The 13,164-nt window shown below is 46.4% G+C and overlaps 3 protein-coding genes across 3 annotated transcripts; 2 read left to right on the forward strand and 1 right to left on the reverse strand.

Moving 5' to 3' along the window:
- Positions 1–436: 436 nt before the first annotated feature.
- MGYG_07196 (hypothetical protein) lies at positions 437–1,456 on the forward strand (the record flags this gene model as incomplete). The annotated part of the gene is made up of 4 exons (XM_003171149.1): positions 437–478; positions 536–554; positions 606–674; positions 729–1,456. The coding sequence occupies 4 exons, from the start codon at positions 437–439 to the stop codon at positions 1,454–1,456; spliced, it is 858 nt and encodes a 285-aa protein (XP_003171197.1).
- Positions 1,457–3,405: 1,949 nt separating this feature from the next.
- On the forward strand, positions 3,406–11,742 carry MGYG_07197 (hypothetical protein; the record flags this gene model as incomplete). The annotated part of the gene is made up of 8 exons (XM_003171150.1): positions 3,406–3,636; positions 3,692–3,704; positions 3,764–3,895; positions 3,969–5,591; positions 5,658–5,713; positions 5,761–7,627; positions 7,728–10,210; positions 10,282–11,742. 8 exons carry the CDS (start codon positions 3,406–3,408, stop codon positions 11,740–11,742), a joined length of 7,866 nt encoding a protein of 2,621 aa, XP_003171198.1.
- Positions 11,743–12,263: 521 nt separating this feature from the next.
- On the reverse strand, positions 12,264–12,826 carry MGYG_07198 (hypothetical protein; the record flags this gene model as incomplete). The annotated part of the gene is made up of 3 exons (XM_003171151.1): positions 12,264–12,421; positions 12,497–12,655; positions 12,760–12,826. The coding sequence occupies 3 exons, from the start codon at positions 12,824–12,826 to the stop codon at positions 12,264–12,266; spliced, it is 384 nt and encodes a 127-aa protein (XP_003171199.1).
- Between the last annotated feature and the right edge of the window lie 338 nt (positions 12,827–13,164).

Consider the following 13,164-nt stretch of genomic DNA (forward strand, 5'->3'; position numbering starts at 1 on the left):
GTTCCATACACGCTACATTTGCAAGTTTGTAGGACAAAATGCATGAATATGGATATCTTACCTCTCTCCACTCGTTTGTAATATGCAAGTAGAAAATCTAGCCCAGTTCCATGCAATTCCGAAAGTGGCGGGTCAATAGTAGCTAACTACAAAGCCGATCCTTGATTCTCTTTATTACCATGGTTTGAACAGGGGCAGCAACGGCATGCAGGATCGCGAATTGTTATCCCAGTTCTGCGAATTGCGAGTCGCTTTGGACTTAATTAAGCGGTTATTCCTTAGTAGTCAACAACCGTTTGGGCGAAATAATCTTTAACATTGACCTGATTTCGACTTCTATTACCTACCTAGGTATGCACTTAACTAAGTACACAGCTTCGAATGACCTCTACTTTTCTACCTTCTCAAGAATATATCAAACTCATACAGATCCAGAATGAAGGTTCTTTGTCTTCATGGTCAGGGCTCGAATAACGAGGTAAGGATGGCAAATTCCAGCTCGCTTGGACACCTTAGAGAACTAATACGTCTCTAGATATTCAAATTGCAGACAGGTATGTTCAGACTATTAAGAGGAAAAATTAACACTAATAACATTGTTTTAGCATCTTTCAGGGCAGATTTGCCCGACTTCTCGTTCGAATTTGTGCAGGGAACAGTTCCTCATACTGAGGGTAAAGCTTAACAAAATTGCAGGTAGAATAGTTAAAGGGCTAATAGCAATTTAGGGAACTGGTCGCTTTTCACGACTTCGTTCTCCGAGCTACCACTGTACAACTATTATAACCCTATATCTGCATCATCAATCACGCAGGTGGAAGATGAAATGTTGGAGTTGATCGAACAACAAGGGCCCTTTGACGGAGTAATTGGATATTCGGGAGGCGCAGCCCTTGCAGGCCAGCTTTTGATTCGAGATCGTCGAAACAACCCTTCCAGGCTTCCATATGAACGTATATTTCGCTGGGCTGTTTTTATCAATGCTGGTACGCCACTTGAAGTCTTTAAAATTTCTGAGATGGATGTGTGTGCTGGTGTAATTGAAGAGTCAGCACCAAAAGAGGCCCATCAAATCCTGTTGCGACCATCAAATATCCGGGTCCGCGAAGAGGAGGCAAAGAGACACCCGGACTATGACCCTGAGCAGATAAAGCTGCAGCTGGGGAAGTTGAAAACGAGACAACTCGCTGATTCTAGGCTTTTCATGACGGATGGGATCACAGGTATAGCTAGGTATGATGGAATCATTCAGGGGGCGCTGATTGATATTGCTACTCTGCATGTCCGAAGTCCGACGGCTACCAATCGGCACTGGGGTCTGGGATTGATGGAGATGTGCGAGCCTGCAATGATGATGGAATTTCTCCACGACCATGGCCATGACTTTCCTCGAGGCTACGCTGATATGAAGAAGGTTGCGAGGCTCATACGGGAACTGTCGGAAATGGCTGGCTGAATCCACGCAAAGCGTTCATTAATGCAGCAGGATGATAGCTTCTTTCAATTACTTCAAAGATATTGCTATAAGGGATGAGCTATGCATCATGTGTAGATCAGTTGATCAACTGAACTCAAGAATTTCACGTTGGTTTGCGGTATGCACTTTTGCCTTTAATCCTGACCAAGCAGCTATTGCTATTCAATTGGCCAACCTCGACAAACTCGACGAAATGTATGAGATAATAGTAGGGGAGGTATCGGTACGGTCCCAAAATTTGTCATTTGGAGGAATTGTAGCTTCCTTCTCCATAGCAATTGATACAATTGGTACCATTACCTATATTTTCGTGATCTTGGAGGTTGGCTTGTATATAACATAGATATGCCTGATCAGACTTGTTGGAATAAACATGCGGAACTTTAAGCAGGTGTACCGGTGGTGTGGTCGCGCAGGGTGCAGTATAAATCCCAGAATGGTCAATTTACCATGTCTTCCAGCTGTTTTACGCCAAAAGTGAGCTTGAAGCGAGTCAGGCTTTTCCATGATGAGGGAGGATTAATGCAAATCAGCGAACAGTTACACCCAGGTTGTACTGTGAAGCTATTGGCGCGAACAATTCACACCCTAACGGTTAGGAAGCTAACCCTAATTTTATATCATAGCCGCCTTTCGCGTTATACGATGGGTTTGATACCTATGCGCGACGGTAACTATTAAGGGTTATATATGAAGCTGTAGAAACATGAGGTAATTAAACAGCTTCTCACTTTTCTTTTTGGCTTCTGCATGCAAACCTCTAAGGCTGCACCTTCAAGGGTATCATTTTCCGACGGATGTAGAGCAGATGACCCTTTCCTTTGCGACCATGATGCAGGTGGGACGTCCTACTCATAGAGTCTATCCGCATCTTGTCTGCTTCTTTTAATGCCGAAGTCTCGATCTTATGCGGTTACAGGGGTATTTTGCGAGACAATATTCCCATGGGGTATGTCATACACGCCATGTTTTCGACCCTTCTTGTTATACCCGAACCGCATGAAAGCGTCTCAAGGGATGATAAATGCATGGCAAATAGGTACAGGACTGGTAGCCAAGTACTCACCTAGAATAGGGAATGAAACTTAGACGTCTATTTCTCGTACGGAGTATGATTAAGACAAATCGGCCCTTCATGTAACCTAATGTCGTGCATGAGCATTTTTATCCTGTAAGACGAAGAGCGCAAAGGCAGGGCCGCCCAAGCCCTAGACATGAACCACAAATCTTTTTCGATACTTCCATGAATAACTCAAAAAAGAGTCTATGCCTAGATCAGCAAGTAGATTGAGTTCCTGTTAGAATAACTGAGCAGTTCCCATCAGGCATCGAGCCGTTGTATGTCTGTTGTTTGCTGGCTTGAAGTTGAGGTTTCAGGCGGCCTGGCGGCTAACTAACTTAGTCGGCTAGTTATCGGCTAAACGATTAGCCGATTGGTTAGTTACCCGAAACAGTCGGTTGTAACCAACTCCGATCCATGCACGCTGAAAGGATGATGGTGATATCTCCTTTGATAAGTATCTAATCGCCTGATCCATTCGCACATAGCAGTATGGAATCTCATCTTCCCGAGTGTTGGTCATGCGGTCCAGTTAGCAACGCAACCGGTTTTTAGTTAACTAAATCCTTTGTCGGCAAAGCTGCATAACTATCAAATTCTCAACATGGAAGGCATTATAGGCCTCCACAAATGAGTATACCATACTTCCATGGATTGGGTCTCCATGGGCTTTCCCGACATTTTTTGCCCTCCATGGAATCATTATGCGAACACCTTCCGGAAGGAACTCCGTATAATATATATATATCCCTTGATTCCTCCGCGTCTTGGTTAAGAAATAGGGATTTGTACTTTTTCAATTCCAAGATCTTGGATAATCAGACTGACACCACTGCGAATTATAAACGAACCGAACACAACCTTCGAGATGTCACCATTCATAGGAAAACCAGGTGCCAATGGTGCCCTTCTAGGGGCCCGAGGCTATGGAGAACCCATTGCTATCATTGGGATGGCTGCTCGTCTTCCTCAAGAAGCAGATACTAATGAGAATCTGTGGAAATTTCTTTTGGAGGCTCGAAACTCTTCGACCCCTTTTCCTAGCGATAGGGTCAATCATGAAGCCCATTACCACCCGGATGCTGAACATGCAGCCACAGTAAGTACGTGGATCATCTTGCTTAAAATACTTAATACTAACCTAATATCATCAGTTTCACTCAAAAGGTATTTCGTATTCCGAGCATTTATTCAATTGGCCTCCTCCTCCCCGCTAACTTAAATAGGCGGCCACTTCATCACTGGGAACACAATCAATTTTGACTCCAATTTCTTTGGCCTGACGAAGAGCGAGGTTATGACAATGGATCCACAGCAGCGTATTCTGCTCGAAAATGTGTATCATGCACTGGAAAATGGTCCGTCTTGGAGAGTGGTAGCTATATTATTCCTCATAAAAACTAACGGCTGACCGCGAAAGTATATCCACAGCTGGCATACCTTTGGACAAAGCTATGTCTTCCAACGCCTCGGTGTATGTGAGTGGTTTCAACCACGATCATCTCCAAAGGCTGAATTTCGATCCACAGGCGACAGCAAAATACAAACCTACCGGATCCGCAAATTCCATTCTAGCCAATCGAGTAAGCTGGTTTTTCGATTTTAAGTCCGCATCCGTAACGGTTGATTCAGCTTGTTCCAGCAGCATGGTTGCCATTCACCTGGGCTGTCAAAGTTTGAGAACCCTGGAGAGTGATATGTCTGTGGTTTCTGGCGTTAACTTACTTGCATGGCCAAATGACTACATGGCTATGTCACACCATGGTTTCCTCTCCCCTGATGGTAAATGCTACAGCTTTGATCATAGAGCAAATGGCTATTCTCGTGGAGAAGGTGTTGGAACCCTAATCCTTAAGCGAGTTTCGGATGCCGTTAAGGATGGTGATACTATCAGAGCTGTTTTGCGTGGTACCGCCATTAACCAAGACGGCCGCACAGCCGGGATAACTTTGCCAAATGCCTCAGCACAAATCTCGCTCATGCGTGATGCCTATGCAAGAGCTGGCCTTGATCCGAAGGATACCACTTTTGTTGAAGCCCATGGGACTGGCACTGCAGCGGGAGACCCAATTGAGGCTCGGGCTATTGCTCATGCGTTTGAGACTAGCACAAGGGAGGTTCCACTCTACATTGGTGCCATGAAATCAGGGGTTGGTCATCTCGAGGGCGCATCCGGAGTTGCTAGCGTCATGAAAGCCGTCATGATGCTTGAGTCTGGCATTGTTGTTCCTAATGTCAACTTTGAGAAAGTTAACGAGAAGATCCCACTTGATTCCTGGAAGCTTCACTTTCCGACCCAAATAACCCAATGGCCTACGAACGGAATAAGGAGGATTTCTGTTAATAGTACCGGATTTGGCGGGACAAATTCCCATGCAATTCTAGAAGACGCTTATTCCTACTTAGCGGCCAACAAGTTGTATGCCGCCCACAGAACCACCATTATCCGCCCTACCCAAAAGGACCTCGAAGAGTTATTGTGTCAACTTCAACCTTCTGCTGAGAGGAATGGTTACCGAATAATAAGCAGTAGCGCGCAAAGCTATTTTAAGCAAAACAGCAGTATTTCGAACGGAATCGTAGCCAGTGGAATATCAAATGGGGCTACAGCCAATGGGGATTCCTACAGCCGTGTGACTATGAAGGGACTACTCCCGCTCACTTTCCCAGTTTCTGCCTTCGATGAAGACGGGGTAATTCGCAATGCAGAGTCTCTTTCTGCACATCTGAAAACATTGCCAGACATGGACAAAAACCAGGAAGGTAAATATTTGTCTGATTTGGCCTATACACTTTGCAAATCACGCTCGGAATTTGCTTGGAGGAGTTACTCTATTGCATCCACTGTCTCCGAGCTCTCAGAAGACCTTGCAATTCGCCTCCAAAAACCTGTCCGGGCAAGCCAGACTCACAATTTAGGGTTTGTATTTACTGGTCAAGGCGCTCAGTGGTTTGCAATGGGCCGTGAATTATTTGCCTATGCCAAATTCAGAGAAAGCATAGGCGAGGCGGAGAAATATTTGAAGAGCCTAGGCTGTGCCTGGTCCCTAATAGGTACGTCACGATTTTAATATCAAGTACTCCGGTATTATCTTTAAGCAGTACTAATAGCCCTTACAGAGGAACTCCACAGAGATAAATCTACTACAAAGATTAATGAACCAGCCGTCTCTCATGTTTCATGTGCTGCGTTGCAGATTGGGGTAGTTGATCTTCTATATAGCTGGGGCATCCAACCATCTCGAGTAGTAGGGCACTCTTCTGGAGAGATTGCCGCCGCATATTCTGCTGGAAAGCTAGGTCGCAAATCTGCTTGGAGAGCCGCCTATTTCCGTGGGATTGTATCATCAATAAAATACCCTATCAAAGGCGCCATGAGGCCGTTGGGGCATCGGAAACTGAGCTGGCGCCCTATATGCAAGAAGTCCACCACAATATGTCTGGGGAACTCATTATCGCATGCTATAACAGCCCAATCAGCAATACCATCTCCGGAGATGAAACTATGGTCGATGCCTTGAAAATATTATTAGATGCTAACGATATTTTTGCGCGGAAGCTGGCTGTGAGTAATGCCTACCATTCAAACCACATGGACGCCGCTGCAACTGCATACTTCACACTGCTTGGTGATCTTAAATCTGATGATAAAATCAGCTATTCAACGGACATTGCCATGTTTTCTTCCGTCACTGGCCAGCTAACGGGCGTGGATGAACTGGAATCAGCCAAGTACTGGGTTGATAACTTGGTCTCCCCGGTCAACTTCACGAAAAGTCTTACTTCCGCTTGCTTTCAACCCATCAGAAAAGGCCAAAAGCCGGTAAGTATCAATAACTCTGCTGAAAACATATTTCTTCACGATATCCTGGAGATTGGACCCCATGGAGCACTTCAAGGCCCCATTAAACAATGCATAGCCGCCCATATTTATTCTGCCCCTATTAATTATATAACAATCTTAAACCGAAACAACCCAGGTCTCCATAATGCCTTAAGCGTTCCCGCTACCTTAAAATGCAGAGGATACCCTATCAATTTGCATAAATCTAACCCTATCATCGATCACCATATCCCTCAGCGACTTGTCGACCTTCCACCGTACAGTTTCAACCATACGTCACGAATTTGGTTTGAATCGCGGCTTACAAAAAATTTCCGACTGCGTGAGCACCCGGTTCACGATATTTTTGGCGTGCCTGTTGATGACTGGAATGCGGATGAACCGAGATGGCGAAATGTGATCAGGGTACATGAAAACCCATGGCTTAAAGAGCATGTCATGACGGGCAGCTATATCTATCCAGGAGTGGGATATATCGCCATGGCCGTGGAAGCTGCTCACCAGCTTTCAGGACATGATCTGCCTGTGTCAGGATTTCGGCTTCGGGACATCTCAATTAAAGCAGCCCTGCATATCCCCGATACTAGGGATGGCATTGAAGTGATGTTATACATGTCTCGCATGGATGAGTCTAGCTCCGAGCGGTCAAAGGTTTGGTCCGATTTCAGGATCATGTCCTGGAACGCGACCGAAAATGACTGGATTGAGCACACCGGCTATATTTCCGTCGAGACGGATCCAAAGCCTAACTTCACTGGTCATGGATTTGAAACCCAGCAAGAATTCATATTACTGCAGGAACAGATGGTCGCTGCAGCCCGAAAATGCCAATTCCCACTTGACCTTACAAGATTCTATGAGAATATGTCCGATAAAGGGCTTGTTTTTGGACCCTTATTCCGGAATCTTGCAAATGTTAAAATGTCCAATGGTACAGGTGAGGCTACTGGAGTGGTTACCGTCCCTAATGTGGCTCAGTCGATGCCGAAAAACTTTATGCGTCCACACATTATCCACCCATGCACACTTGATAGCATGTTGCACATGTCCATGATGTCAATTCTGGACTGCATGGAAGCGGATTCCCTACCTGTAGCCATGCTACCGACATTTATGCGAGAGGTGTGGATTTCGGCCGCTACCGGAGGCAGGCCTGGCCATATGTTCAATGGCCATGGAAAATCTAAGATGGTTGCGGCACAGAAGTATGACACGGACATCATCATCCTGGACGCAGAGCGCAGAGGTCAACCATCCTAGGGTGATGATTAAGGGGTTGAAAGCTGCCCCAGTTTCAAATACGGACTCAACTGATTCCCGAAGCAACAGCCTCTGTCACACTCTAGAGTGGAAGCCAGATATTAACCTTTACAAATCAAACAAGATGCTAAACGTCGCCCCCGTCGCCCAAAGTGTTGTTGACTTCAGACGGCAAGAGGTAGGAGAACTTCAATTGGCTACGATGATGTTGATCATGGATGCCTTGGACGAACTAGAAGGTATCTCGCTTGAATCCCTTGAAGGTCACTTTCAAAATTACTATGGCTGGCTGAAGCTCCAGGCCAGCATCTTGAAGGCTGACAAAATGGTTCACTTACCTCTGGCAAAATGGCTAGATTTTAAGGACGACCAGGCATTCAAATCAGATCTCTATAAGGAAGTGGCTTCAAGAAGTCCAGAGGGCGAGCTATGTATCAAGGCAGGCTCTAACATTGCAAAAGTTCTAAAAAATGAGGTAGATCCCTTACATCTATTATTTGGTGATGATCTCCTGGATCAAGTGTATGCTGAATCGACAGAGGCTGGGAACCTTGGGGGTCTGCTGCGGTCTTGCCTTGAACTGATCGCACATAGCAAAACTGACCTGAACATTCTTGAAATTGGCGCTGGGACGGGCAGTTTGACCGCTGTCCTCCTCGAGACACTCAGCCCCATCCATCGGGATGATAATACATCCGGCAGTGGGTCAAATATTGCTAAATATGAATTCACTGATATCTCTGCCAGTTTCTTTGAAAAAGCCAAGGAGAGATTCAAAGCCTGGAAGCCCATTCTCAAACTTTCCTCCCTAAACATTGAAAATGGCTTAGAAGAGCAGGGATTTTCTCTAGGGGAATACGATATCATTGTTGCAGGCAACGTTTTGCATGCAACAAAGGACCTTCGGAAGACATTGACCAACGTTCGCCAACTTCTCAAACCCGACGGGAGACTTATCATACATGAAGGTATTAGACAAGACTTCTTGTTTGTACCCGTGGCTTTCGGTTTCTTAGAAGGCTGGTGGCTTAGTGTTGAAGACGTCCGTAAATGGTGCCCTTTTATCAATAAAGGAGAATGGGCAAAAGCTCTTCAAGATACCCGCTTCTCAGACATTGAGATCTCTTTACAAGACTGGGATGATGCAGATTTGAACGGTATCAGCACTTTTGTGGCGTCTGCTATTGGCGGCGAAACATATAGGGCCAAAATACCGGATGATATCCTTATTCTCATGGCAGATTCAGGACAGGAAGCAGTCGCTACCGCACTCAAAGACAGATTATTGGAGAAATATGGGTATCTGCACTACAAAATAGCCAAATTGTCCGAAATAGATGCGAGTGGACTCGCTGATGTACTTTGTGTCTCGCTAATTGAACTGCTTCACCCTATCCTGGCCGACCCCTCAGAACAGGAATACAACAATATCCGCAGCCTTCTGTCTATTTGCAAGAATGTTTTATGGATTACAGGAGACTCAACAGCTGATCCGCATCTCAACATGGCTGCAGGCATCATGCGAACAGTACGATGGGAGAGGGACCTTGAGAATTCCAACTTGGCATCTCTTGAAATCTTGAGCCCCCAAACGCCACTAGGCACAATTGTGCAGGCTATTACAGATATTGTGGACCATCAATTTGCAAAAAGCCATGAGAGTAAAAGTAACGCAGAATATCGCCTTCAGGAGGGTGTTATCCATACCAACCGACTTGTCAGTGCCACTGAGATGAATGATTACCTGACCAGGAAATCTTCCAAACCCAAGGCTCAGATGATGAGTCTTGGCGAAGCAGAAGCCCAGGGGCCCGTGAGGCTTACAACAGAGGCCCCCGGTATGTTGAACAAACTTCAATTTGAAAGCGATATGACGTATTTCGAGCCCCTGGGCGAAGACCAGCTTGAAGTGCAGGTCAAAGCCGTAGGACTGAACTTCAGAGACATCATGATTGCGATGGGACAGCATGATGCCATTACACTTGGGAGCGAAGGCTCAGGCGTTGTAACTCGCGTTGGCTCTCGAGTCAAGGACTTTAAGCCAGGAGACCGTGTGATATATATGGATGGCCATACGAAGACTGGAGCGTTCCAAACCTACGGGCGGTCTCTCCAGAATCTGGCAGCGATTATGCCAGACAATATGAGCTTTGAAGTAGCAGCGTCCCTACCGTCCGTCTACATCACATCCATATACGGTCTATACGAAGTGGCTAAGCTAGCCAAAGGAGAGACCATCCTGATTCACAGCGCCGCTGGAGGTGTTGGACAAGCTGCCATCATGCTTGCGAACATAGTTGGCGCTGAAGTTTTCGCTACCGTGTCAACGGCTGAAAAGGCAGAGGTTCTTATGAGCCGCTACGGTGTGAGAAAGGATCATATCTTCTCAAGCAGAGATCTATCCTTTGCCCAGGGAATTATGAGAATGACGAATGGCCGGGGTATCGATGTTTTTTTGAACTCCCTTGTCGGTGAATTCCTTCGTCGAACATGGGACTGCATTGCGCCGTTTGGCAGGTTCATTGAAATCGGCAAGAAGGATGCCCAAAATCACGGTCGAGTATCACTGGTAAGTATAGCATTGCTTTTTTTACCCAGGGACAGTGAAGTCCGCGATATACTGACCTCAATAATCAATAGAACCCTCTTCTCCGCAATGTTGTGTTAGCTAGTGTTGAGCTGCCAACCATCAACCGTTACAAGCCTCTGACAGCTAAGCGGCTATTTTCTCAGATCATACACTTATGGTCTGAAGGAAAAATCAAGGAGCCATACCCGCTTAATACGATCAGCTACGAGCAGCTGGAGGAGGCTTTTAGAGTGATGCAGTCCGGAAAAGGTATGGGAAAGACGGTCCTAATGCCAAAAAGCGACGATATTGTCCCTGTCGTTCCACAGCCCCAGGCTCTACCAACACTTAAGGGGTATGCATCGTACGTTCTGTCCGGTGGTCTTGGCGGCATTGGGCGCAGTGTTGCCTTGTGGATGGCCTCCAGGGGTGCCAAAAACCTGATATTCCTATCTCGTTCTGGCCCATCTAGCGTCGATGCCCAGGAAACTATTGAGGCCTTGGAAAGCCGAGGAGTCAGAGTCAAGGCGTTTGCCTGTGATGTGACGGATAAGGAGCGTGTGGCAGCTGTCCTCAAGACATGTGAAGAGACTCTGCCCCCTATCAAGGGATGCATCCAAGGGGCGATGGTTATAGCAGACAAGATGTTTGAAAACATGACGCTGGAGAAATTCCAGACAGCAACCCGTCCCAAGGTTCAGGGGTCATGGAATCTGCACTGTCTTCTCCCAAAAGATTTAGATTTCTTCATTATGCTTTCTTCCGTGAATGGGTTGATAGGAAATCGAGGTCAAGCCAACTATGCCGCGGGTAATACGTTCCAGGATGCTCTAGCGGCACATCGAGTATCCCTTGGCCTTCCCGGCACATCTCTGAACTTGGGCGCTCTTTTGACCGTTGGGTATGTGGCGCAGAACCGCGAGAGGTTGACTTCTGGCCAGACGGTTGCTGGGCTCCTGGGCTCAGTTCGTGAAGACGAAATTCACAGCATGATCGAACGGCACATCACGCCTGATGGATATGACACTCGCCCAATCCAAGTCGCTTCAGCCATATCAACAGCACAACAGTATGCAGTTCGTGGCATGCCAGCACCGTCATGGATGTATATGCCACTTTTCACCCATCTAGCTTCGAAGAGCTCAGCCAGCTCCGGTGCCCTTGGGGGAGAACATGATCAGGATGGACTGAATATCATAGGGGAGTTGGCATCTGCAGCTTCTTCAGTGGAGGTGACTGCTGTTATTTCCGACGCCATCAGACAGAAACTGTCCAAGTTGCTGAGCATCTCAGTTGAGAATATCGATCCTAACAAGAGCGTAAGCAGTAACGGGGTTGACAGTCTTGTGGCTGTAGAGTTCCGTGTATGGCTCGCAAAGGTCGTTGGCGCAGATGTTCCCCTGTTGGATATCATAAGCAGCATGCCCATCGCCGGGCCGACTGGTTTGGCCGCAAAGACGGCGATTCTGAGCAACCAAGTCGCAGCTAGCTTGAAGCCTAGTGTCGAGCAGGCCGGTTCTTCTTCAGATTAAATGCCCTACGTATATATCAAAGTGGAAGAAGAATAGGTATCAAGAGCTCAATTCAGTGGCTTGAATCTTTATACGGAGTAGGGTATTGTGATATCTGCAGACTTTTTCGATAAACTTAGTTGACTAGTTGAGGATGCTGCAGGCGGCTTGACTGAATGTAGACAGTTAATACTAGTTAGTTAATTGTAGTTTGTTAAAAGCTTTAACGTCAACGGCTCGGGCAAGATATATTATCATGTAGAATTATTGTCTTTTCTAGGTACTAGAGCTTCCACGCCCTTTGTAGCCTCTTGTAGATATAACTACAGTCTTTCAACTAGAGCAACTGCCGCGCCGATGAGTCGACAATCATTCTATTAGAGTGGGAAGTATACTGTGTGCGTCATTCTAACATATAGTTGACTATAAATATATGACCGGGGAGTTCCAGGGGTGTTGGTCTTGTCTAACACTATGGCGGACGATAGCGACCATGCCATCATTATTCGTTTCCGCTCTGTAATACGTAGTATCTAGTTTAACTACTGCTCTATTGCCATATTATTATCACTCTCTATCCACTTAGAAATCATCGGTCCAGGCGCATGGCCAATCATGTGCTCACGGATGCGCTGGATGAACTTCATATCCTTCTCCTGGATAGTTACTCTGCGGGCGTGAATGGTAGCAAGATCAACCACTACATAGATTGTGACAATATTAGCAACAAACAGATAAACAGAGTAAATAAAGGGGAAAGTATAACTATACATACGAAGTTTTCTTCCCTCGCCAGGATTTCTTCTTGGTTCAGTGGACGCTGAGGCTTCCGCCCCAATGGCGGTGGGAGTTGTGGTGGCCAGGGAGCGCGTTGGGATACGAGATTCGGCGGAACCGGCAAGTGGTAGAAGCCCCAGTTGTCTCTCTCCAGGGTCTATGGCCGTGGTTAGCTCTGGGTCTCGTACAGTGGTTCTTCAGCTGGTTTGAAAAGGGTTAGGGGAGGGGGAGTTATCTACCTCTCTCGACACTTCCCTGCACTGATAACGCCGGAGGCAGCAGTGACGATGGCGCAGGTGACTAGAGTTAGCTCCTGCCACTCTTGCATATTTGATACGTAAAAAAAGCAGCAGTCTTTCTTTCTTAACCCTGGCCTCTAACATGATCTTCGCTAGATATGCGAGTTTCGGACTGGTTCTGGCAATAAACATTGCCAGGTCGGCGCGAGACGATGGTATAGACGCAGCATAATCGGTCGAGGTCATAAAGTGAAAGAATGACGCTCCTCTGTCACCGAGTCACTCAGCGCACAGTGAAGAAGTAAACAGTAGACAGTGAAGAATCAGATTATGGTATTATGTACAAGCAACAGGGTATCATTTCATTCGTTGCTCTTTCGCCCCCTCCCACCCCTTTTTTTTAATACATAACTATACATCGTGTTCA

Source organism: Nannizzia gypsea, genomic scaffold (genome assembly GCF_000150975.2).
Source record: "Nannizzia gypsea CBS 118893 supercont1.6 genomic scaffold, whole genome shotgun sequence".
In the NCBI taxonomy this organism is placed as follows: domain Eukaryota; kingdom Fungi; phylum Ascomycota; class Eurotiomycetes; order Onygenales; family Arthrodermataceae; genus Nannizzia; species Nannizzia gypsea.